This window comes from Vanellus vanellus, assembly GCF_965231255.1.
Source record: "Vanellus vanellus genome assembly, chromosome: 16".
Taxonomy (NCBI): domain Eukaryota; kingdom Metazoa; phylum Chordata; class Aves; order Charadriiformes; family Charadriidae; genus Vanellus; species Vanellus vanellus.
In genome coordinates, this window is record NC_138921.1 from 17,413,600 (window position 1) to 17,439,644 (window position 26,045).

At 40.7% G+C, this 26,045-nt stretch overlaps 1 protein-coding gene across 1 annotated transcript; it reads right to left on the bottom strand.

The window, feature by feature from the left end:
* Positions 1-279: 279 nt before the first annotated feature.
* On the bottom strand, positions 280-26,045 carry SUSD2 (sushi domain containing 2; the record flags this gene model as incomplete). The annotated part of the gene is made up of 15 exons (XM_082491660.1): positions 280-331; positions 2,892-2,982; positions 8,284-8,466; positions 8,897-9,169; positions 10,286-10,534; positions 12,644-12,799; positions 14,302-14,445; positions 17,022-17,290; positions 17,886-17,971; positions 19,070-19,271; positions 20,738-20,912; positions 21,159-21,326; positions 21,833-21,984; positions 23,379-23,583; positions 25,979-26,045. 15 exons carry the CDS (start codon positions 26,043-26,045, stop codon positions 280-282), a joined length of 2,472 nt encoding a protein of 823 aa, XP_082347786.1.

Below are 26,045 nucleotides of genomic sequence, written 5' to 3' on the forward strand. Positions count from 1 at the left end.
GTAACTTTGAGACTGATGCTTTCAGAAGTATTATCCTTTGCTCGTGATGATAGACAGTGAGCTGAGCTGAGCCTGCCTTGATGTAATCCCAGGAAGTTGGTTAGCATTTCCCATACAATTCAACACTCATTATATTGAAAGCAGAAATCAAATGATAGCATACTATATAAAACCATTGTTTGTGTTTGGAAAGTCTATCTTTGTTGCTGTGGACAATTTAATCCTCTGCTATGCTTTTTCTGTATTCCATTAAAAACTCCTCTGGAATTTCATTGTTTCTTATTCAGATCCAACTCGAACCTCTGAAAGAAGTTTCTGGTTGCCTTTGTGTCTTTGGAAGAAAAGACAAAGAAAGAATTTAAAATCAAAAAAGGCTATAGATTACTGTTAAAGTAGTTACCATAATGTCATTGCTTAGATCAAGCTGAGAAGAATATTGGGTTAGGTGGAATATTAATGTTGCACCAATTTTTAAAGTACCAGTTCTGTGTAATTCCAGTGCATACCTCCCCCAAGGAGCAATATCCCTCCCTGTCATACACTACTGAAGATCCAAAATATTTAAATTACCGAAAATAGTGACTGCAGGATATGTAGCACTCTTTCTATTTGAGCACCGTTTGATTAAATTAGCGAATACTGACGGTTTGCTGTTATCCCTGTGCAACAATCAATTTCTGTTTTCTGGCACGATGGTCTAAATTATAGGAGCAAAAGGAGAAACTGGGCAAATGTCACTGGTTTGAAAACACTGATAATGAAGGGTCTGGAAAGAAATTTGGGTTTTGAGTACAAAAAAGAGGAAAAAAGTCTGAGTGAGCAGGAAACTTGGGATTCAGTGATAAATTATGGACCTTACATTGGGTTTTTTGGTTTTTTGTTTTTTTTTTTGCTAAGAGAAACATATCACCAAAATATTAATAGATACATTTGCAACTGCTAGCAACCCTCATAACTAACTGAGAAAAGCATAAACCAACTGACTGACCACCTTGGTATTTTGAGTTCCTGCAATTTTTATTCTAAATATTGTGATTTTGCTCCTCCCACCCCCGCAATCTCTGCTCATAGAATCATGTGATTTTCTGAGAAACTTATCTTTCACATTTTAGGACAGAAAGGTGGCTGGGGAAAGCTTGAAAATATAGCCCCTAATTGTTTTTCTGTTTGCTTGTTAGAGAAAGAAATCTAAAAGTACATAGCATTCAATTATTAGGATTTTTGTATATTTATATTGCCTTGCTGCTTTTTAAGATACTTCAGTCTCTCTTACTATGTAAGTCTGATCCTCTCAGACTCCTTTTCGGGGTGATAGTCAGAGTTGGGTGCAGAGGCAGAAGTTTTCAGACCTGCATGTAGGATTACTTCTTTCCCTTCTTATATATACCATATGACTTGTCATAGAATTATATTTACCATGAGATCCAGAAGAGTGTACAGTAGATGACAGATTTTCGTGATTCAATAATTGTCTAATAAGCCTTCCCTAGTTACAATTCAGCTGTTCAAAAATTATTACTGCTATACAAAAGATTTTATCCTCTATTGCTATCCAAATATACAGCCCTGCTGAGTGCTATGGACTTTGTGAAACTCAAAATTTTTTCATAAATGATAAGCTTTTGGTAGCATATGAAAATTACCTACAGATTTGCAAAATATACAAGAATTTAGAAGAGTTGATGGCTTCATTCTATTTCTTTAAAATAGTTTTTGATGTGCAATGATGAGTTTACAGTAGCAGTTCTGTAAGCTGCTCCAAAATGTGAGAATTCTGTGCACCTGTAATAGTAGTGTTTAAACTAGTTGGTTTTATATGTGGGAATCTGGTGTGTGTAAAATTTGGCAAGTAGAGGAGGTGTCCTTCGTCTATGCATTTTTATGTGTGCAAAAAACATTAATTGCTGCAGTCATCTACCCTGTGTTGAGTGTCCTTTTTTTCTTCTTGTGTACAAGGGAGGAATAAAAAGTGGTTTGGGTATGAGTATTCTCTGTGAAGTGTAGAAAACAATGCTTCTGCGAATATAAAGGGAAAGGGTAAAATTTAGTAGTGTCTCTGGCCCTCTGATAGACACAGTTAATGGATGACTGAGCTCAGAATCAATGGGCTGTATTTTCCACAATGGACATGGCTATCATACTGGCTTCTGTTTCAAGTCTCTGCAACGATGAACCTGTTAGAAAGGCATGGAGCCAAAAATATTAAATGTCTTGTTCGCAGTGGCTAACAGAATGAATTATATATAGAATATATGAAATCATCACAACCTTTTAAAACAAAGGACCAAATCCTCAAAGAAGTAATTTACTAGCTGGATAACATTTTGTAGAGATTACTTTTCAAAATATAATAGTTTTTATAGCGAGTGTATTTCCATGTGGTAGAAAGGTTTTAAAAATGGGTAGCAAACTGAAAAGTCTATTCACCTCTTTTTTCACAAGAAACATATCAGCATTCTCTAGGTGAATTCAAGCATGCCTAAAAGTGGGAATATGTTCAAAGATATGTTGAAAGTTACAGTATCATGCAATGCATTTGATGATACATCAAATTTACTTATTGATATCATGAGCACACCTATTCTGAAACAGAACACTTTTAATCAAGTAGACTTATCACTTAACAAATAAATCATTTTGACAAAAAAAGTACTGTTCCTTCTCAATCAATGAATGAATCAATCACATGTTTGTGTGTCCTGGAAATACAATTCCAACTTTGCTTCATAGCCTTCCAGCAGGACAGAAGGACTATTCAGACTTGATTTCTTTTCATAAAAGATCATAGCATGTTTTATTTCTTTGTCATTGAGAAAAATTATTATAAAGGTCATAACCCTTGCTATTTCTTTAGAATATTCATTTGTGTTTTCAGTTGAGTTGAGTCTTACCTCTCCTTTCTACATAAGAAAGTCAGACGTGCCAGGACTGCAAGACCAACTATTCCAAATACACAGCCAAGAAGAATTACTTGCTTGATATCTGAAAACCAGAGACCAACCACAACAAAACAGGAAGACATTGAAACATTTCTTCATATCTGTTTGAATGTAGTCACATGTGACAATTTTTTAAATTGTACATATAGTGTTAATTTTACTGTTCTTTGTATGAGGAACAAACTGGTAAAGAGTAGGAACTCACATAATTCCTACACTTGACAGTTACTGCAGGTGGCTGCAAAAGCTGTTTTAACACAAAGAAAGGATGGCTAGTGGCTAATATGTAGTCAGCATCATGAATGTACAACATGTATGTAGCACTGTCAATCCCAACAACTGGCAATTTTTCAGTCCTTTATCCATACAGTTTGATTGCTTTAAAAATTGCCCCTATTTTGGCATTAAAATTTTGAAACTGCCTCTGCTGCTTAACGGTTTATGAAAAGAGAGCAAAAGTGACTATTCTGATGTGGGTACAATGAACTGCATCAGACTATGAACATGCTGAAAGTGTCAATTTAATTCTGCAATTGCATAATAAGGACACATGAAAGATAGAAAGAAACCAGATATGAAACAAATTTTGAATCGCCAATCTCCTTTTGTTTTCTTTTTCTACTAAAGAGTTGCAGGTTACCAGTCCTGTCACTTTCCTACTGATGTAGGACAGTGCCAGCAGGATGCTGTGTGGCTGTGGTGAGCAATGGAAGCTAAAGATATCATGCAGGTACATTTTTTGTGACACATAAGAGGACTGATAAAAGTTTAGGAGGTGCAGTATCTGGAGTATCAGTCTGGGAGAAAAAATGATTCCTGAATTTTGTATCCTTTAAGGAAGATATCTGCTGGAGTACCACTGCTGAAAAACTGCAAGTCCTGCTGTGAGCAACCTTTGTCCAAAGTTTGGTGTCAGAGTCAAACAGGTGTTCAGTTCCTTGGCTCTGAGACACTCTGCTGTCCTAAGGTCAAAGTAGATTCAATGCTCTGCCCTTTTTCTGCACCTAGTGATAGCACTATATGCATGTATGAGGGAGCACATAGCCTATTTAGAGTTAGATGAGCAGTGGTGCACCTGAGCTTTAATGCATCCGGGCTGCATTTTTTGCCAGGCCTTCCTTCCATCACTTTGTCATGCCTGCAGGAAGAACTGCGCAAACTGCAGCCTGGCACACGGTGATGGAAGAGTGATGTAACAGACAGTTCTGGGAGCTTAGAATAGATAATTTGGTTCTAATTTGTTTAAGTAAAGAAGTGGGTACATAAACTGTTTCACAGGCATTGGTCCTTCATCCAGTAACTTCTGTACATGGCTCAAAAATGTACACCTTACAGGCAGGTGCCCTGTCTCTGCCAAGTGATGAGAACCCACCATTGGCCTCGGTAGTTTGGTCCAGTGGTGACTTGCCTTTATTGTGAAATCTTTGTATTTAATTTACAATCTCAGGTTATATTACTTGATTGTAATATGTTTTGCAGCCAGTCTCCTGGAAACGGTAGACAGACAACAATTCCATAATAAGACGACCTAATGTTTTTTTGGCATCCTCATCTGAAGAAAAAAGTGCAGAAGGCTAATGAGATTTCTGACAACTTTCCAAAAAGAACTGTATTTACACAGAGCCTGAGCTTGGAAAAAGAAGCCTAAAAGTGAGGAAAAAAAAAACAACACCAAAAAAAACCCCGAAAGACAGACAAAACCAGATGACACAACACCACCAAGTTATTGTCTATCACAAACAGACTATATGTGTATATATTGCTAAGGTTTTATAATTTTTAGCTGTGTTTTACTCCTGTTTTTACTAGAGTCGCCTTTTTGCTTTTGCTGAATAGTTTCTTTTTCTTTCTGTGTGATATTCTGTGAAGGGAGGTTGGTGTGGTACTGGCAAGACTTGCAGTGGGATTGTAATTAGAAGCATAGTAAAATAATTATTAGCAGAGGATTTCCATGGAAACTTTAATTCAAGAAAGCAAAACTCAAAAGCAACAATATGCAGGCCCAACAGCATAATTTGTATTTGGAATTTCAAATACAGAAACGGATTTTGCAAAATAACTCGTGTTCAATTTTCTTGTTTCCGTCTCTCTTCCTATCCACTTTTCACAGTCCTCATGCCTTTATTTTAACTGCTTTAGCTTTTGAAAAACAGAAGCATATAGCAACCAAAAAACCTTGGTGATTTGCAATGCAAAGCTTGAATCTGATGTGCAACAAAACTGCAGCAAGTGTAACAGGCACAGCACTGTAAAGAAGTACCTCTAGAAGCTGAGAATAATAGAGGGCTGGTCCCTGCATTCATGACCAGCATGAAAGAAACAATTTGAAAAAGTGTGTCTTAATCATTCATGCTGGAAGTAAAAATGTGACCACTAATCATAGTGGCTAGGTCAGTGGTCACCCATTCAGGCACCCAGAAATTTGGAAGTGGCCTCCATTAATTTTGTCAGCATTTTCCTGGTATCAAGAAGGCCCTCCGTCACAGGACTTGATAAAATGGATTTTGGCAAAACAGCAGCATGCTGCTGTGTAAAGAGGAAAACAGTGAAGAAAACTGATCTCGGTAACAACCAATTTTGACGACATGAAGACCTTTTATGTACTTATGCTGAATTCAGAATCAACGCAAGGAGAAGTGGCACTGGGTTTCAACTGTGTCTTAGACCGGAGGCGGAAATGTATTTAGCGGAAAGCAAGTACTAGCTGTCCATGCTATAAAAATGCTAGAAGTTTAGACATAAGTGAGAGGAACTTTGGACTGTTTTACCTATCTTCTCTGGAGACACTTGGACCTATCAATAAAATAACCTTCTCAGACACAGATATCCAGCAGCACATCTTATGATGCAAAAGGAGGAACAAGGCTAGATATGAATAGCATTATTAGGGCACTGCAGTAAAAAAAAAAAAAAAAAAAGAATTAAGAACTGTGTATGCAATTTGTATTTTATATTTTCTCGATCAGTTGTCAGTATTGTCAGTACCCTGCTGCTGTGGGCAGCATTGCCATACTCCAGCTTCGTGAGGCTGATAAGAATCATCATTTTTGGCTCACATTATAAATGAACTACAACACTAAATATCAAATAACAAGGAAGGTCTTTGTTACAATCTGATCAATAAAATTCTTTCACATCTTGTTGTTCATTGTCATCTTTCAGGAAACCATGTGCTGGAAAACATTGTGGGGTTTTGTTTACTTATCCATAAAGCTGCAGCACGTCTCCATCATTCTGAATGCAGTTAATCTCTGTGTATCTTCCAACTCTTTCCATCCGATCTCTCAGGACTGGCTTTTTGCCCTCCTTTCTCTAGTGTAAATGTCAGCATCCAGTTTGCTTATTGAGACTGACTGGCTCCTATCCAGTATGTATGCGGTTGATGGCAGCAATGGAAAAATGTTCTTAGCTTTCAGCTTGGCAAAATGTTTTGCCACTGACTTTTTAAGATCTGGCCTTACTTTGTAAAGATGCCATTCTTCTCAGACTTTTGGCAGACGATCTATTATTACTGAGAACTAGGAAGCATGCTAAATTATCTGCTAAACTTCTGAATCTGTTGTATTTTCAACCATTAACTAATGTACTCTGTATGCTCTGGCCTATCATATTAAACAGAAATGTTTTGAAATACCTCTAGTTTCACACTTTCCAAAATAGCATCACTACTGCGATTGGCCCCTGGGCATAGAACCAGTTGCATATTGATTACTAACAATGGCTGGTCCAAGGAAACATTCCATAAATGTTCACTCATCTATTTAAAATTAAGCAACATTCCCTCTATTGTATATGCAAGTGTTCAATAATTATTTTTTATGCTGAAGTCCACAATCTGCTGCCCAAAACTCACTGTGTTTCATCTCACAATTATCACTAAACACGCAGAACTGTGTTGGAAATGAATGAGTAATTGGTGCAGGCTTGCAGAGGCTGATGAAATGTGTCAGCTGGCCAAGAATTCATTGCTGGTGCGTTGTGGGCTTTCCACATTTCTTTGGAAGGTGCTCAGAATGGAGAATCTGTTGATATGAATTATTTGATGAGTACTTTCGGGAACAATTAATTCAGCGTTACAAGTGCTTCAACATGCCATGTGGCCTTGCAGCACCCTGGTGCTTTGAAACATTGCCATCTTGAGGACATTTGGAGTGTACATGGCGCATGCATAAAACAAAGTTGAAACTGTCAGAAAATATTCAGTGGGCACCACCAAAAAGAGCCTGGCTCTGTCCTCTTTGTACCCTCCCTTCAGGTATTTGTACACATTGATAAGATTCCCCTCCGAGCCTGATCTTCTCCAGGCTGAACAGCTCCCAGCTCTCTCAGCTTTTCCCCACAGGAGAGATGCACCAGCCCCCTAATCATCTTTGTGTGCCTTTGTTGGACTCTCTCCAGGATGTCCACATCTCTCTTGTGCTGAGGAATGCAGCAGTGGACACAGTCCTGCAGGTCTGCCCTCACCAGTGCTCAGCAGAGGGGAAGGATCACCTTCCCCAACCTGCTGGCAATACTTTTCCTAATACAGCCTGGGACACCATGTACCTTCTTTGCTGCAAGGGCATGCTGCTGGCTTGTGTTCAACTAGGTGTCCACAAGGCCTCCAGGTCCTTTTCTGCAAAGTTTCCCTTCAGGCAGTCATTTTACGTGTGACTTCATAACTCACCCCCTCAGATGGCTCAGACTGGATATATTATTGCCCCAGATATATTGCCCCAGTTAGTTGCAAAGAAAGTTAAAATTGTATTAAGGATGACAGAACAAATGATGACAATAAATGGTTGGGGATTGTGCCATTGTTTATCCTTGAAAAATGGTTCAAATTATGTGGACACTAAAGGATTTCAATAGTCTCTTGTTCTCTATGTGTATGCATGTATGCATAGATTATATATTTATAAAGCTGCTAAAAGACCATTACATTTATATAAGAAAATTACAACAAAAATAATGCTGTAAATAAGGATTCATTTTGTAGTCTCTGTATTTTTGTGTTATGGAATCCTTTTTAGCTAAGTATTATGCTTTCCTGCTTTTTGAATACTGAGTTTGAAATTTATTTTAGGTCATCCACTCAAGAACCATGGCTACCAATTCATTTCAGCCAAACCTAGAGAAAGAGAAGCACGTAGAAAAAAAAAAAAAACAACCACAAAACCACTATGAACCACCTGTTATTTAGATTTGAATATTAGTCTTTCTAGAAACCCAGGGATCACATGTCCAATGTCTTCCCAAGTAAGAGCAGTTGCTTTTGTCAAGGGCCATCATCCCATACCGAGATTGCCTTGTTTGTGATAATGATTTTTTAATGTCAACTTGTAACATTTAAAAGGAAACAGACCTGCTCTTGCGAAGCAACTGGGTGTGTCTCCAGACCAGGTCCCCGTCACTTGGCAAATTCTTTCCTTTGCCCCAGTGAGTTCATATCCCTGATTGCAGATGAAACTGATGGTTGACCCCAGCAGGTAGTTAGTTCCATTCTTTCTTCCATTGGTTGGATGATCCAGCCAGCCACAAGAGATCACTAGTAAAAGAGATATAGCTGATTAAAGTATTTTGGATTTGGACTAGCAAATCTCCATCACAATGATTCAAAATGGCATTTTAGTGGCAACTCATGGATAACCAAAGATTTTTAGGCTAACAGAAAGACAATAATTTCTGATTTTTTTTATTTTTATTTTTTATTTTTAGGTCTGAGGAAGACAGGTAAAGGCACAGAAAATGCAGATAAGGGTGTAGTAGTGGAAAAAATTGAAAGAAATTTATGTTGTGTTTGTCTAACTATCCTACCAGTGCAGAGTTTTCCTGGTACAAGGACAATTCCTCCCAATAAGACTGTTTACAGGTGTATGAACCTACAGCTGACCAAAGCCTCCTCGAACAGTGTTAACTATTTAGATGCCCTGCAGAAAGAACTGCAGTGATGGATGCTTTTTGGAATGTTGTATCACCTGGCTTTAGATTTTCTACCCGGAGCTTGTGATTCTGATGAGATAGTCTTGTGGAACGTCCCACTGCAAGGCTTCTTGTTGTCAGGACATCAAATCTGCAGAACGGGTCAGAGCCACAGAGCAAGACCATGTCTTTCACCAGGGGATCAGCAGGGTCTTCATAAGGAATGAACACGGGCAGAAAGGAAGCATTGTGCTTTTCCCCATAAAAGAAATTGTTCAGTAACAACTCTGTGTCATAAGTAAAGAGAGAAGTTCCATTTTCAACAGCCCCTTGGGAGACGGAGAAAGAGAGAGATTCATATGTAACATTGCCTGCAGACCTATACCACCTTCTGCTACTAATCCAACTGCTTATTTACATAAACGTAACTAGACCTGGAAGAGATCTACAAAGCCCTATAGCTTCCTTCCGCTGAAGATTATTTTTACTTTCAAATGCAGCATCTTAACTTAGCCCTAAGGTTAGTGTTTGGTTAACCTGGTGTTCGATCGATTACTTAAAATTAGATCCAAATAATTGTGTAGCTATGATTTTACACAAAGATGGTTTTAGATGCCTGCTGGCAAAATGGTGACAAAGAAGTACCTCAGACAGAGCTAGCTAAACTAAACATTATAAGCAACACAAATCCTGATCCTGCGTGTCCCTAAATTTATCATGTCTGCCATGGCCCTACATTGTTTTCACTTTGCTAAATCAGAAACTTCCTGAAGTAGGAGCGGTGCGACTTTTCAGTATGATCTGAATCCTGGAGTACAGCTACACTGTGCTTGATACGGCGATCAACTGGTAGCCAGAGGGTATTTTGCATCATGTTTCTGGCCCATCTTCTAACCTGATGTCAGGAGGAATGCTGACCAGTCTAATGATTCAGTCTAGATATAGCAGCCTAATCGCTTTCATTAAATGAAAGCATCCATTCTTTTACACACACACACCCCTCACCCTCTTTTTTAAAGGGACAATTATAAAATTGTGATTTAATAAATGATTTTTTTAAATTGTCAGCATGATACTTGATGGAAACATTGCCAATATTCTGGAAAAAGGTAGCTGACCCTGGCTATTGCTATACTTCTGTACCACTTTACTCTGGTGATGCTGTGTTCAGCTGACCATGGTAGGTGGAATTCTGAAAGTGTAAGCTGTGAAATATGCACTCTGACTCTTGATGGAACAAAGTGCAGGACGGTCCATCGTGGTTCTGTCTTCAATCATTCGGCTAGGTACATTACCCACTTGGGTAAGGGAGGGGATACTTCTCTTACTTCCTTCTCTTCCCCTGGTACAGGGTGCTTAGCGCAGACTTCATTTGCTAGTCTGTAAATCAAAGTTGTTTTGAATTTGTAAAGGCAAGGTAATAATAGACCAGAAAAATGACTTACAGTGAGCTCCAAACTCAAACAACTGCTGGGGACTTGCATGAACTGACATGGTGGTCTTATTCTTGAAGGTATACTCATCCTCTGTATTGCCATTCATTACCCCAAAGAGACCCTGTGTGTGATTCATAAACTTCTCTGGGAGCAGCACTGTCAGGGTCAGAAACCCTCCACTTCCCCTTATTTCCACTCCAGACCCAGAAGAGAACATCACTGTGATGTTCTGATCAGCCGTAGAATGGAGAAAGAGACCTATAACAATGAGAGGAAGAGGACAAAATAGGTAGTCATCCATAGTGAACAGATTGTTGTGTCATCAGTTTTAACCATTTTTCATAAAGCTTTTCCTCCCTTCCACTCTGGGCTACATTCTGAGAAGCATTTAAAGGGAGGCCACATCTTCATACTTACAACTGCGGTAAGATGGCTACCGCAGAGTAGTAGCAGAAAAAGGCCCACAGTTGATATGATCTGCACTGCCTTCTGCCAGTGTCCCAGAGCAGAAGCTTTAAGATGTGAGATGATTACATCAGAGAGTGGCTGTGAGCAGGAAGCACTGCTCTCAGTGGTCACAGGTTTCCTCTGCTTCTTGATTGTCTTGTCAAGACTTGGGTCTTTTTAGTCTAGAGAAAAGAAGACTGAGGGGGGATCTTATCAATGCTTATAAATCCTTCAAGGGAGGGTGCCAGGGGGATGGTAACAGTCTTTTTTCAGGGTGCCCAGTGACAGGACAAGAGGGAACAGGCACAAACTTGAATATAGGAAGTTCCATCTTAACATGAGGAGCAACTTCTTTACTTTGAGGGTGGCAGAGCACTGGCGCAGGCTGCCCAGAGGGGGGGGGGAGTCTCCCACTCTGGAGCCATTCCAAACCCACCTGGACACCATCCTGTGCAACTGCTGTAGGTGCCCCTGCTCTGGCAGGGGGTGGGACTGGGCGAGCTCCAGAGGGCCCTTCCAACCCTGACTAGTCTGTGATTCTGTGATTCTATGACCTCCTTAATATGGCTTCTTCTCCAAGCCTCATCACTCTCCCATTCTTTTCTCCTTCCTGCATCTCTCTGCTTCTGCAGCTCCTTGTCACTGTAGCCTTCTCTCTGCTCTTCATTATATTTTCTAGCCATTGGAGGAATACTAATTGCTAGCCACAGAAAACTTCCTCTGCTGAACAGGAGGCTTACTGTTAAAATTCTAGTAATGTTTAGAGTATTTGTCAAGTTATTATAAAGATTAATCGAATGATCACATCCCTGGAGAAAAAAAGTCAACTTTTCATAGCCTTTTCGGCTAGAAAATAGAGGAATAACAACTAACCGATGAAGAGAGCTCCTGATAGGTGAATGTGAAATGCAATTATATTTTAGTATATATTTTGGTTATATTTTACTATATTTCATTTTGCTTGGTAGGTTTCATTGCATTAGATGCAGTGAGCTCAAAGCAGAATGTGGAGTAAGAAGTTTTTAATTCCATTCACCCTCCACGGGATGAGAAGGAAAACCATTGTTCTACAAGCCACTGAAAGCCCATAGAAGATGTGGGTATTGAAGCCGTCTGTTAAAACACTTCACTGTCATTGCCAGGATTGCATGCCATCCCTTCACACTCCTCTCACATCCCAGAAAGTTCAGGCAAACACCAGGTGTTGGTAAAGGTTGCCATTTATGTTATTTGGGCATTTTTGGAGAGGAGAACGTGCCACAGTCCAGCCCACTGGCAAATTAGATGACTGTACCTCTCCCTGGACCCAGCATAGGTGCTTCCAGGTACAACTAGGCTAACCACCAGTAATGCTGATGAGAAGCAGGAAGGTTGCAGGTTCTGATGTGCTCACCTGAACCATGACTCCCTGGGAACACAGATAGCCACCGTGTACTCCTCTGTAGCATGCTTGATCCGTGGCTATTTGGAAGGAGATGTGTAGCCCATAGTTCTGGTGGCTATATTCCTGCCCATATTGTAGCTGTCATCAGTCTCAAAGGCCAGAGGAATTCGTGTGCTGGGCTAGTATAAAGACAGGCCCGGGTAGGCAGATTGGATGGAAAGGGCATTCTCCACCATGCTCTCAATTTTATTTCTTTCACCAAGGCCCATGCCAACTGTGCACTATCACTGATTCTGCCTCAGTCTGGCAGCAACTGAACTGAAGGAAGTCATGTAACAATAAAATAAATTCTAATGAGCTGGGACATTGCCTGTCCTTTTTTTCATTCCTCGCATAATTTTTTGGAGTGACCTGCAGCCTGTTTCGGAAAAGGACACTGAAAAGAGTGTCAAAATGCATGCATGTAGAGATATTTTTAACTATACATGGGCTCCATTGGAATACAATAGCTTACAACGCTGACATTTGTAACTGACCTTTCAGGTCCATCCAGCTTTGCTCAGAGAAGTTGATGACCTTCTGGTTCAACAAGACCTCCAGATTCAAATCCTCCGAGTAGCGTACTTCAATCACATCAGATTTGTTCTCCTGCATGGCCACTGCAGACAAACCTGTCACCTGAGCCCCAGTTCCTTCCAAATAAAAAAACAACCACTCAAAATACCCAACATGATATAAAGTAAATATGGAAGGTTATAATGATTCTGGCAAAAAAATTCCCCAGATATTTCCTAAAAATAATTAAATACAACTATTTATATTTGAGGGAATTGCTAAGCATATAAGTTACATAAAAACGCATGGTATAAGTCTCCTACCAGTATGGTATATTGAAAACAGAATGTTTAATGCTAAAAAAGTCTGGAAATTCTAAATTCTTCATCCCAATAGCAGTGGCTGAACTATGTAAGAAGACCAGTTGATCTCCTTCTTGCACATTCAATACTGTGAATAAGGCCTGGGAAAATTGAAGATAATTTCAGGGAGGGCATGACAGAAAAAGGAAACAGAGTGAACAAAAATTTAAGAAATGGTCTTCAGCATAAACTGCTCAGTGATTCATGCCACTTTTACCACAAACACAGTAAAATCTATCATCAAGGGCAAAATATTTTCTTGATAATCTCCATCCTATCCAGTGTGATATTCAGTATAAGCATTCATGTCTGCATGGGTAGTGAAATGCACAGACAATTTTCAGTCCATCCTTATAATTCTACCAGAAGTACCAAATCCTTGAAGTGCATCCCTGAGGTAAACTGGAATATTCTTTCCTGAGGCAAGGTACGTAAAATAGCACTAGATACAGGAAAAGCATAAACAAACATATCTGACATAAGTCTTCTTAGGTTGTCCTAAGAAGCACGATCCCATTCTGCTGTTTCATACTCTGTTTTTTCTTAATTTTAAAATGCAGGTATATGACAATCTCCTTCTCACAGGCTGGTTTGCCATCTGCCCATTCAAATGATGAAGGACGCAGATACCTCCAGAAAGCTTCTTCTGCCCTAGGTTTTGTTTTACAAACAAGTCAAAAGACCAGAACAATCAGACCCTTTGAATTAAAAAAAAAATCACCCCCTTAACCAACTTCTCACGAGACATTTCTGCTAGCTTGAGGTGCTCCGAAAGTTTTTCCCCATCCAAAGTATGTTTTCTCAGCTCCTTCTGGGACATTTGTGCTCTGTCAACATATGCATTCATATACAGCTAACACAGAAACAAAATAAAGTGGGCATACACTTACCTGCCTTCTGTTAATTATCAGCTACGGTAGTATCAAAATGCATCAGCTGGGAGCTACAGCTGTTGACTGATACCTAGAACTGACCTTTTGTTTCCTTATAGATGGGAATGGGCATGGAGAGCAATGAGAATAGTTTCCTTGAGCTCTTAACAGAAAACCTTACACTTCCATTACTCAAACACAATAAAACTAGCAAATAATCTTGGATTCGGAAGTTGTTTTTTTCCTGAACATTCTGTCTGCCTTCTGATTAGCTTCAAAACGTTGACCTCTGACCAATGGCCAAAAAAGAAGACTAGAGAAGATAGGAGGAATGCTGTGAAGTGCAAACCAAGCCACTTCAGAAGCTATTATTTGTCATTGCTGCTTCCTCTCTTACCAACTTACCATTGGGAAAGTGTACCTGCTGTGTCCTTCCTTGCACTCTTAGGGATGTGAGATCAGACTCTACCAATGTGTATTCTCCTTGGCCTTTGAAGGTGAAGTTCAGACCATCAAATGTGAGGAAGTGAGGATCCCCAAAAGCAGATGCTGGTTTTAAAAGCAAAAAAAGAAATAGGATAAACAAAAACAACAACCCATTGCTCCTCTTCTTAGGTTCATGAGAAAAGAAAATATCATTGTGGTGATCCAAAGAATGGCATTTAAATAAAGGAAAAAATGCAAGGCTGATAGATGGTAAATGTGACATGAGGAACAGCCATGGCAACCTTGAACAGCACGATGGGAAGAGTGAGAAACATCATTCCAGTTACTCTTATCTTCATCAGCCAACATTTGGGGCTGCACTTTAAAAGGCTGTTATGGGCAGCAATGCTTAATTGGTAGATCCCCTACCAGAATCCTTGCTGTCAGTCTAGAAGCCTGATTTGCATACAGTGTATGGGGAGATATGGACACAAACACAGAGCTATTGCAGAAGCAGATCACCAGGGAGCTTCCAAATGTAACTGGAAGTGACAGTCACAGAAATGGGATGGAACTTTGAAGTCTCCTCTGCCCTGAACAGAGAGACATGGCAGTGACCCTTAGCCACAAAGCCACTTTGGAGTTCAGCAGATATCCGTGGTTTTACCTTTTAGATGAGTAAGAGTTCAGAAGGCCCCTCTCCCCTGCAGCAAAAAAAGCTGAAGTTCTGTCATCTTATATGAGGTATGACTCTAAACGACTAAGGACATCCATGTGACAGGTAGGTCCCTAACTGCTTGATTGTTAAGTACTTTGGGATCATTGTCTCTCTCAATCTTTCCCTAGAGAAAGAATCCCCTCCATAAATCAGGTTCATTAGACCAAGGGAAAGAAGGCCGTTTTTTTTTCTCCTCAGCAGTTAGTGCACTCACTTGGGATTTTCAGACCAAAATGCACATAGCAAATGAACACAACAGAAAATCACAGTAAAGAAGGCCTTCCCCTGAGTGATAGGTTCAAGTAACTTCTCCGCATCAGGCAGAAGAGGTGTTTAAGCCCAGCATCTCATGTTCCAGGAGAGTTCTGTAAGTACCAAGGTAGGTGACTTTTTTTGTTTGAGCTGATTTTGCACTGCATCTGTATTTGGCATGATCTGAGAAGCTTGTGGCATTAAGATCTCTGCAGAGGGTTCTGCAGCATTTGAGGGTTAGTTTCTCAGATGCTTAGGCTTGCACAAGGTTAATGAACACACTCCTGACTGTGTGGTAGCACAGGCAGTTTGGCATGTACTTTCTAGGAGAAAGACAAGCATCTGCAGTGCTTAGTGAGAGCTGCATGATGGATTTTTATCATGTTTGAGAGATGGATGTAATGGCATAAGTACATTTGGGAATCTTTTTGCAAGACCGTGTGCTTCACATCCCTCATCGAGATGTCCTTGCTTAAGAGAGGCATGTTGTAGCCTGCCTTTGCCGTAGTGGAACTGTCAGGGCCCTGAGCCCACTCATAGGCCTTAATTGCACTGACCAGTCTCACTGGGACCTCTATCTATACGTTCTGTCCATGGGCTCTATCTAAACTCAGGCCAGGCCTTCAGTCCCTGCCTGAGCTATGTCATAGGTGTACCTGCCTCCATCTCCAATACAGCCATACCTGCACCTGTCCACAAACTCTGCTGATCAGCACACATATCTGCGACTGACTTTCTGGCTTGTCCTTGAACATGCCTTGTTGCTATGGACTTGCCTGACTGTGTCTCACTCTGGTTACCATCGCTGGACCTGGTCTTTGACCCTGTCTGGCAGACTGATTTCTCAGCTTTCCTTCAGACCTGCCTCGGCCACCACCAACTCATCTGGAGGTCTGGACTCTCAGCTGACTGTTGCTGCCATCACTATACCTGCCCTGCTCACCTCGCTTGGGACTGGGCCATGGGCTGGCAAGGACCTTGCCCTTCCAACCTTTTTATAACACTTGGCTCCCAGCTCCCTATTCCTTTGTTGCTTCCAGACAGGAAAATTTGATGGGTGAAATCAGGAAAGACTTTCACTCTCCGTTACTGCTAGTCCTGGGAGTCTCCCATGTCACATCCCAGCTACCTCCTTCAGGGCCTTCTGCAGTTTTCTCCTTGTAGCCTAAAGCAAACTGCTGCCTCTTTGCACTTTCCTTCTTTATGGGAGGCCACAGTCCGGCTGGACACCTCAGCACCCCAGCAGCATAGAAGGTGGCAAGACATGTGGCAGCAATAGAGGTATGGCAAAACTTGAGGACTACTTAAAAGCAACGGGTAGGAACAATTGACACACTTGTACATGGTAAAACTTCCATATTTGATATGAGTAGCATTGTTCAGAATGAAACCTTTTCTAGATACTGACAAGCTGTCATTAACCATCCCTAACCATCTTCTTTCTGAGAAAGTGCCCACTGATGATGATAGGAAGTCGTGGATATTGACTACTGAACTTCAGCTATTTGGGTTCCAGGGGTTAATGAGATACTCAACAGCAGAAAATCTTGCAGGGCAATTACAAACCACATACAGATTTTGCCACTGACAGATCAATAGAAACCTTCCATGGAAATTTTTCACAGGACATTGTACCCTCACCATTGTCAACTGATACATACACAAATATTCTAAAAGCCAATGCTGTATCAAAAAGCTACACTCCATAATGGAATTCTGAAGCTTTTACCAGCTCGAGGTGGGCGATACGTCCTGCAGTCTCTGGAGGGCCGCTTTTTCATATAGACGTGACAATTATCAGACCACAGGCAGCAGTAATAGAAGCTGATGACATCATAAAGCCAATGGGAAAAGCCAGGTATCCGGGGAGGCTTCATGAAAGGTGGTGAACCCCAGTCATGGCCTCGATCAGGTGTGCTGCCTCCTGTGGAGTCACGCGTGAGGATTTGGGTCCCCGTGGAGTCATAGCAACACTGCTGTCCTGCCGCGTACTGTGGACTGGTTGAGAAGAAAGTCATCATTCCGCTCTGTGAAGTCCATTCCTATCTAGAGGCTACCTTTTGCCTTTTTAAGGATATAGCTAAATATTTTGGTTGCCAAGCTTTATATGATGTCCAGAGATCTGACACCTTAGACTTCCCCCCTCCCGCCCCTGCTCTGTTCTTATAAATTATACCAGATTAGGGATAGGGAGGAGTTTTTAACCAAGGCAGGAAGGAAGTTCTGTAGGCCTTACAGCTACAATGAACATAGCACTCTTCAGAATTGTTTAGATGGAAGAGTGCAAAGAATAACCTGTTGAACTTAAGTTGACCAATACAGAAAAGGTTTAATTAGGCTTAATGAAATCTCTTTTAGACATTAACACTTGTTTTGGTATCCTAAGGTTTAGCACAGTGCAATCAATTGTTTATTAAATCTAGGCTCTTAACTTCATCTCAGCAATAAAGGCAAATACCAGAATAAGAGGGAAACAATGGTTGCTATGAGCCTGAGAGTTGAGAGTCCAGAGATTTTTGTGACTTCTGTCACGCTGCTATCTCTGAGGTGGAACAAGTCATAAAAAAATGCAGTTTTAAAAAATTTTCTTTACCTGGCTTGAATGGCTCTTACACAATGCACAGCACCAGGGTGATAAGTACACACACTCCCCTTTTCAATGTCACAGCCATAATCTGTCTGAAAAAGAGCAATGCTCACACTTAATGGGATTCTTCCCCCATTGTCGTTTCTATTTTCATGTCCTCTACCCACCCTTTGTCTCTGACATATGTGTGAAGTCTAAATGAACTGGTTGTGGCTGTGTGTTGAGTAGCATGGAATGATAGGAAAAAAACAGTGAATTTAATACCAACATGATTGGAGCGACCTGTTAGTCTAACCTGAGCATTTTACAGTCTATTACAACAGACCTTGAAGAACAGATGCAGCTAGATGGGGAATTCAACTATAAGTGCAAAACAAACACAGATCACACCAGACTAAATGTAACTTTTGTCCTATGTTCTTAGACAGAGCAGTAGACCTAATTTTTTTTCTTCACATGCTTTTAACTGTATCATTTGAAATACATATCACGTTTCATAACCAGGAAGGAGTAGTAACAAAATGACCTATGTTTTTTTAAAATATGCATAAACACACTGCCACCACTTGGTATCATAAATAGGAGAGGAATTTACCCTATCTGTTCCTCAGATTAGTGCTGTAAGTGAAAGCATAGACTAAATGACAATTGATTTCTTAGCTTTTGTCAGTTCCTTGTTAACAGCAAAGCTGAGAAGGAAGAAGGAGGAAGGAAGCAGGAGACAGGAAATAATGTGTTACTGCTGTGGACTTGAGCTCTGAAACACAAGGCCGATAGGTCTGCAGCAAATTATGATAACACTAGGCAGAAATGTGGCCTGCTTCTTCCGGCATGGGATATTGCCTACAAAGACAGACTGCCATCTTGTAGGATCTCGAAGAAGTCATCCCTGCTTCCAGCTCCACAGAGCTCACCGCCCTCCCTCCCAGTCTACCACTGGAACTACTGTCTTAATCACCTATTTGAAGGTGATTTCCATCTGCTGTCCTACAGGCAGTTTTTTTATTCATACTACCTGGATAAGCTGTATCTGCCTCTGCCGTTCGACATGCTACTTGTGCAAATTTAAATATAGTTTCATTTTCTTGTAATGACTTTTAGAGAGGAAACAGGTGTGTGTGAGGAGCATGGCATTCCCTAAGCTTCTACATGGAACTGTAATAAGCCAGAGGGATCGATTAATAACTCACATGGAACCTGCCAGTGTCAGCTCTTGCCTGTGCCAAGGTGCAAGGGCAATCTATAATTTCTTCCATGAAGTCTGGAAGCTTCTCCTCCTTTCTCTGCCATTCTATACATTTTGCAGTTGCCCATGCATTTGGGTCATTTCTGAAGTCTTTCCCAAGGTGCCAAGCCAGTGCATGCTCTGAGCTCCAGACTGATGGAATGTTGCTGGAAAAAAGAAAAAGCCAGAAAATAGATCTGACAGCTGAACAAGCACTGTTTTAACAGTAACACTGTGTCTTAATCACTAACTATAATTACAAAGAATCTTTCAACTTGCGAGTTGTTATTTTCTTACAGAGGCCACTGCTTTCTTTTGCCTGCAAAAAGTTACAGCAAATCAAAATTTTCCTGATTTAGAAGGTGACGTGACAGCATGCAGCAAGTATGCAATAATCAGAATACATTTTAGCATTTGTGATTCTGGCTTACATGGATCTTTTTAGAGACAGGTTTTCTATTCATGCCTTTTCACATCATAGTTCCATTTAGGCCAGAATGAAGAACATCTGGATTTTCTAACAAAACCTAACCCTGTGCCCCAGTAGTTTCAGGCTTGATGGCGACAGATGGGGAGAAACAATTCAGAATCCTTGAAGTCTTCCAAGGCTACTCTGCTCTCCACCCACAGAAAAATATCATACACGAACTGTAATAAAAAAAACTCTAGAAAGAGAAAATGTTACCCTTCTGTGGGTAGCGACTCATAAATGCTAAAAAAGGTTACGCTGTATTAGTAATATGTTCTAGAACAGAAGAGGTGGCATTTATATATTCACAGGGGCCACACCATCTACATCAAAAACTGCAGACGTGGAAGAAGTATGAAGGAATATCTATGTAAGCTCAGAGTATGTATGGAGCACTTACAGAGGTAAATCACAAAATATCATGGGGAAATATAGGAAGTGGGCATAAAATTTGTAGGAATGCAAAGGCCTGCATGCAAAATAGAAAAAAATTAAATGCAGAAGAAGGCACATGGCTGCAGTGACAAAAGCTCCACAGTTAGGGCCTCCTCCACAGTTGTGACAAAAGAAATCAGCAGGTCCTAGTTTGGCAAGGGTACTGGGTTTGGCTGGGGTAGAGCAATTTCCTTCACAGTAGCCCACACAGTGCTGTGTTTTAGATTTGTGACCAAAACAGTGCTGATAACACACCAACGGTTTAGCTATTGCCAAACAGTGCTTGCACAGTGTCAAGACTTCCTCTGTTTTTCACGCTGGCCCCCAGGGAGTAGGAAGGAGCACAGGCTAGAAGGGAACACAGCCATGACAGCAGACCCAAAGAGGCCAAAGGTGTATTCCATGCCATAGACCATCACGCTCAGGAGTGAGGGAGTTTTTTCCAGAGCAGCCCTTACGTGGTGACTGCCTGGGCATCGGTCTGCTTGTGGGAGGTCGTGAACGGTTGCCCTTGTGTTACTTCCTCACGCCCTCACCCCTCTCTTTACTTAATAAACTGTCTTTATTTTGACTCGTGTTTTTCTCACTTTTGCCCTTCCAATTCTTCCTCCATTTCTTCATGTGAAATGGAGCCTGAGTCCCCATTCTAAACATCAAAGGAGACAGCAGCTTTAATGCAGGAAGCAATAATAAGGTACCTATGATAAATGAATGTTGTGATGTACTTGCCTCTGCCCGTCAGAATAGCTGCTGGGTGTAATTCTCAAAATTCCAAAGTCCCACGTACTGTAATTTCCTTTAGCAGGTACAGGAATGAAAGAAAATTTACCAATATTGGGAATTTCTCTTGCCAAAGTATACAGATATTTCCATTCAGCCAACCAGTTTTCCGAGTAACTGTCACCTGTCACATAAAGGAAGAAAATTATTTGGGATGCTGGAAAAGAACAGTTACCACAAAATTGAAATTAGATGTCTTCACTCATATGTAAATGAAGAAGAAAAGCTGCCATTATTGTCATGAGTTATTTATACATGCAGATCTCTTCTTGAGGTCTCAGTAAAAGCGATCACGTGCCATGCAGAGCTCTGCACATAAGTTACACGTGCGATGACTGCTTATGCACAGGTAGGAAAAGTGTCATTTTACCTGTTTCCTGGTATCCCCAGACTTCTATGTTGATGTGTGTTGCTGCAAGTGCCTGTTGTGTCCAGGTGAGAGTTAAGTTTCCATCAGTGTTCGGGGTGCCATAGTATTGCCATTTTGTCTCATTTACCAATGTGCATTTTTCTCCATCCGAAACTTTGCTGTGATGTACTACGTTACAGAACAGAAAAAAAAAGGATTAATAACATTTCTGCTTTGCACAGCTCTGAAAAGGTACCGCTACATTATTTAAGATTTAGCAGTTATTTCCCCTGTGCTTTCCTATGCTTTCTAACAGGATGCATGATACAAAAAGAATAAGCTGAAGCTGAGAGAACACAACCCTTACTAATGTCTGCAGTCCTTAGATTACAACACCATGATGCAGTTATTTTCCTACAGAAGTAGCTACACAAAGGGAACTGTTTTGGCCAACCTCATTTTTAAGCAGGACTTTTTATGTGTTAATGCTGCTGCTGTATAGCAGCAGAACTCAACTGCTGTGAAAGTTCATCTCTCAAAATATGAATTAACATGAGGGCAGCAAGAATCACTTTTCTGAGGTCAAACAGCCTGTTAAGGAAGAAGAAAAGCGCTCAGAAGGGAAAGGCTTATATAATCTTGTATCCATAGAGCACGAACACAGAAAGAGGAGGGATACTGTAGATTTAGGTAACCTGATAACCAAGTTCCAGAGTATGGAAATGTCAGACCGTCATCTGTAGAAACCTCAAAAGGGATGAAACCAGTCTCATACAGCAACGGGGAGATGCAGTGGGCATTTCCATCCTTAGCAACATAGCCACTGGTTTCGATATTCTGCTTGAACCTGTTGATGTTAAAAACACTTTTCAGCGGCACCACTGAGAGAAGGAAAATTCTGAACATCTCAGTTGTGTTTCATTAGGCAACTTTATGTCATGTGTAGATCGTTGCAAGTCCCATGGCTGTTTTGCTTGTAGCAGTGAATATAAACTGGAAAAATTTGTGTGTACTTTGTGCTTATTACACCAGTGTGGATTCTGCTGTGCGCTGCACAAATACACAGCAATCTGCAAGCCTTAGATTTACTGTTTAATTACTGGGGGAGGAGGGCACGATAAATTAGCAACAAATAACAAAGGGACAGCAGGAAGAAAAAAGGTGATGTTATAGGATTAATAGGATTACAGGGTGGCTAACATGGACCATGATATGTAGGCATTGCAAATGTCTGGTTTTGTGGGGGTTTTTTGTGTTTTTTTTTTTTTTTCTGGTAAGTCCTGTGAACACAACAAAAGTAATTTCATGCTGTTCTAGAATTTCTGTTGCAAAGATTAACTCAGAACTCATTGCTTGATATTTAACCATCTGCTTTCAGCTGGGGCTCTTGCCCAGTGCACTAAAGTATAATTCCACCAGTGACTCCTCAGGATTGATGTATGGTGACTGCGTAGCTACTCCAAGTACCGTACGGAGTTGGAGCCTGCCAGGCTTTTGCTTGTCTGGACTGAAGTTCATATTGGCTATGATAATGCAACTTTGCAGGTAATTCAAAGTACACAGTCATGTTCTATAGAATGAATGCCTGGGTCAAAGGTTTTCCCGATGAAGAACTAAAAACCTTTTCAGGTGCTGCTATCCAGATGGAAAGAACTCCAAAATCTCACCCAGAACCCTCTGTTGAAAGAATGTCAGGACACTCAGGACACTCACGTTAGTAAAATTCAGTGTACCATATGTATTGCATGTGTGACACATGTACTTAAGTGCGATACAGGCTGACATGCTTAGGATCCACAGCTTTGTCTTACAGGAAAAAGATAAGATGTCCTACCTACATTTCTTTCCTGTTGCTTTCTCATTCAGATTAAGAAATTAATACTTCCTTTTCACTAAATGGAAATGCTAAAAAAGTATTGACAACAAACAGCCCCAAAAGTAAGCTCTTTTAGAAAAGTCACTGTTTTGATATGTTAAGGGAAGAACTAGCAGAGTAATGATTGTATCGCACAATAACTCCACCTAAGTGAAATGATCCTGTGTAGGAATACAGACAGCACATATCCTTGAGGGTGAGGGTTAGCAGAATGTTTGCATGTTTCAAGATTCTGACAACTTTACAAAGTTAAGTTTTCAATCCTGTATAGACAAGTCTTGTTTTGTGGTAATTACCTATTGTTGAAAAGTGAGATTAAAAAGGTTCACCTCCCTTTGGCAGAGGAATATAAAATCATGGCCCACCTGCATGTTACCACAGAAGAGGCGTTAAAAGCTGTATTTTCAATCAAAAAGTCCTTGCCTCCCATCAGAGATCCTGAGTATGGAGAAATCTGAAGACAAAATTCTTTATAATCAGGACAGCAAAACCCCAAGGACTGGCACGTCACCTGGCAAGAACAGGTACCAAGCAGCTCCCCACATCGGTATGCGCAGGAGTCTTGAGCTCCTTGTTCAAGGAAGAAAAAACGTAGTCAGAAATGTTATTGAATTCTTCTAGATATTCTCTGAAACAAAAGTACATCATCTAAAGGACTACTGTAAATAAATAAAGTAGGCTGCTTATGTTAGTTTAGGAATGTATTTAGGTGAAGGCTGTCATCACCTGCATACTAAGGTTGCTCCATTTTGAATATTTACCCCCCAGGCAGTACATAATTTCACCATCCCCATGGGTATTTTTACATCTAATAGAAAGATAAATCTCCAGAGCAGCTCCTTGGTGAGTGTTACTAGTTGTATTTATTTCTGAGATTAGGTCTTAAGCAAACCAGAATGGGTTCTCATCACTGTCAAGCCTACATGGGAATCAATGAGAATGGAAGGCTAGCGCTCTTGGATGAATGGAAAGCTAACATTAGTGGCAAAGTGTGCTCCAATATAAGATTATTAAAAGCTACTGAAATTTCTTTCTTTTGTGCATTTTATTCAAGTCTACCTTAACAAGGTAGCTGTTAAGAGGACACAGACAGCTGACTAGGCTCTTGGCTTAGGTCTGGCTGAGGTCTAGCTGAACAGACCATGAGTAATTACTGACATGACATGAAAAATTGCTCCACACAGATGAAAAAGTGAGAATTTGACAGACGTTACAGTAACACCGAGGAACAACTGGATTTCACAAACAGTTAAGGGCGAGTTAAGTAAGATGGACAAACTGCACAGACAACTGGGAGCACTGAGGACCTTTTCGGGAGTGGAATCTTGCAAGGGCAACACTGCTTGGGTAACTTAATGAATAATACCATGCAGTGCTGAGATGACCTAGGTAAGTGTCAGAAATTCTAAATTTGGACATGGATGCAGCAAAATTGGGACTGATGATGGAAAAGTAATTAGGGGAGGGTTGCTCATTTGGGAGGACACAAACAAAAAGAAAGGGAGGGGTCAAAGTGCATGGTGAAGAACAAGCATGGGAAAATGGAGACAAGGGAAAATAAAGGGAGACAGTCACACATAAACAAACTGCTGGTCAGTATGTTTCTCTGACTGAGCCCTGCACCTGATCACCATAGCCATTTTAGTAAAACCTGACACTATTTTCTTTATTGCCTCACTGTGTGTGTGTGTGTGTGTGAGCACACATGTTGTAGTCATAAGTGAACTTCAGGATGAATTGGTCAGTCATCGGAAGGAGACACGCACTTGGAAAGACCCAACTTCTGAGCTGTTGACCATGTAAGGGATTTGAGATCCAGGCTTAGCTAATAGGCAAATTTAAAGCCTACGTTAGCATGCAATGTGTCTGTGAATGTGGTGGGTCTGAATATGGAGAGAAAGGGTGTGTTTGTGGTTTTGCTAGTAACATTCCATTGTGATCAGCTGAAGAGGAGGAACAGAACTGGGTGATGTGCAGGTATATGGGAGTGCTGTCTGTGTTTATTTGGATGCTGGTAAAAGCACTGCTCTGTACTACCCTGTGCGGCTGGCTGTGTTAATGGGGTGGGTGTAGTAAGTATGGGTATCCATTGCTTTGCAATAGAGCCTCAGTCTCCATACTGGCTGGACCTACAGATGGGAGCAGCAGTATCCACATCTGTGGGACTGAGACAGGATGAATTTCCTGAATCTGAAAGTATAGCAGATCTGACTCTAGTGGATTGGGAAGGAGAAATCTACTGTGTCCCAAAAGCTGCTGGATTCACCTGTTCCTCAAAGGTTGTTAACAATGTATGAACAAGGCTAGGAGAGGAAAAAAGAATTTATGGTCACCCCTCATGGGGCTGAAGAGCAATTGCTTGCAGTTCCAAGTATGTCAGCTTCTGTTGAAATGAGGAGAAATTGTCACTGAGTGTTATTTTGTGTATGGGGTGGAGGTACAGGGAGGACTGTTTGGGTTTTTTTTTTGGTAGGATGGAGAGATCAAGAAAAGGGAAAGGTAGTAAAATATCTCTGAAAAGGTAGTAAAATATCCTGGTGTTTTTCTCTCTCTGCTAGCCTTTCTCCTTTATCCTGGTATAAAATGTGGGGGTGTGCCAGGAAAGAACAGGAACAGTAGCGAGTCAGCAATAAAAGTCAGCCTTCATTCTGTACCAGAAAACCTGCCTGTGATGGAGGTAGAAATGCTTGTTCAATATAGGGAGCTAGAAAGTTGTTCTGTGCCTTTAGAAATATTTACTGCATTCTCCAGATTGTCTGTTTACCTATAGAAAAGATCCACTGTCCTACTGGAAATTACAGAGGAAGGGGTTGAAAATGACACTGCCGGTAAAAGCCAGCTTGCATGCCTTTGCTTTAGCATATACAAATGGCATCAGTAATTTCTTACCAAGGTGTGTATTCTGAAGTTCAGAGGTCAAAAAAGTTTGTAGTTAAAAGCAGCAAATTTTTTGAAAGTCACTCACCTGCATTCCAAAGAGCAGTGAGGGTGAAGAGAATGAGGAAAGAAACATCTATGCCAATGAATTTCAT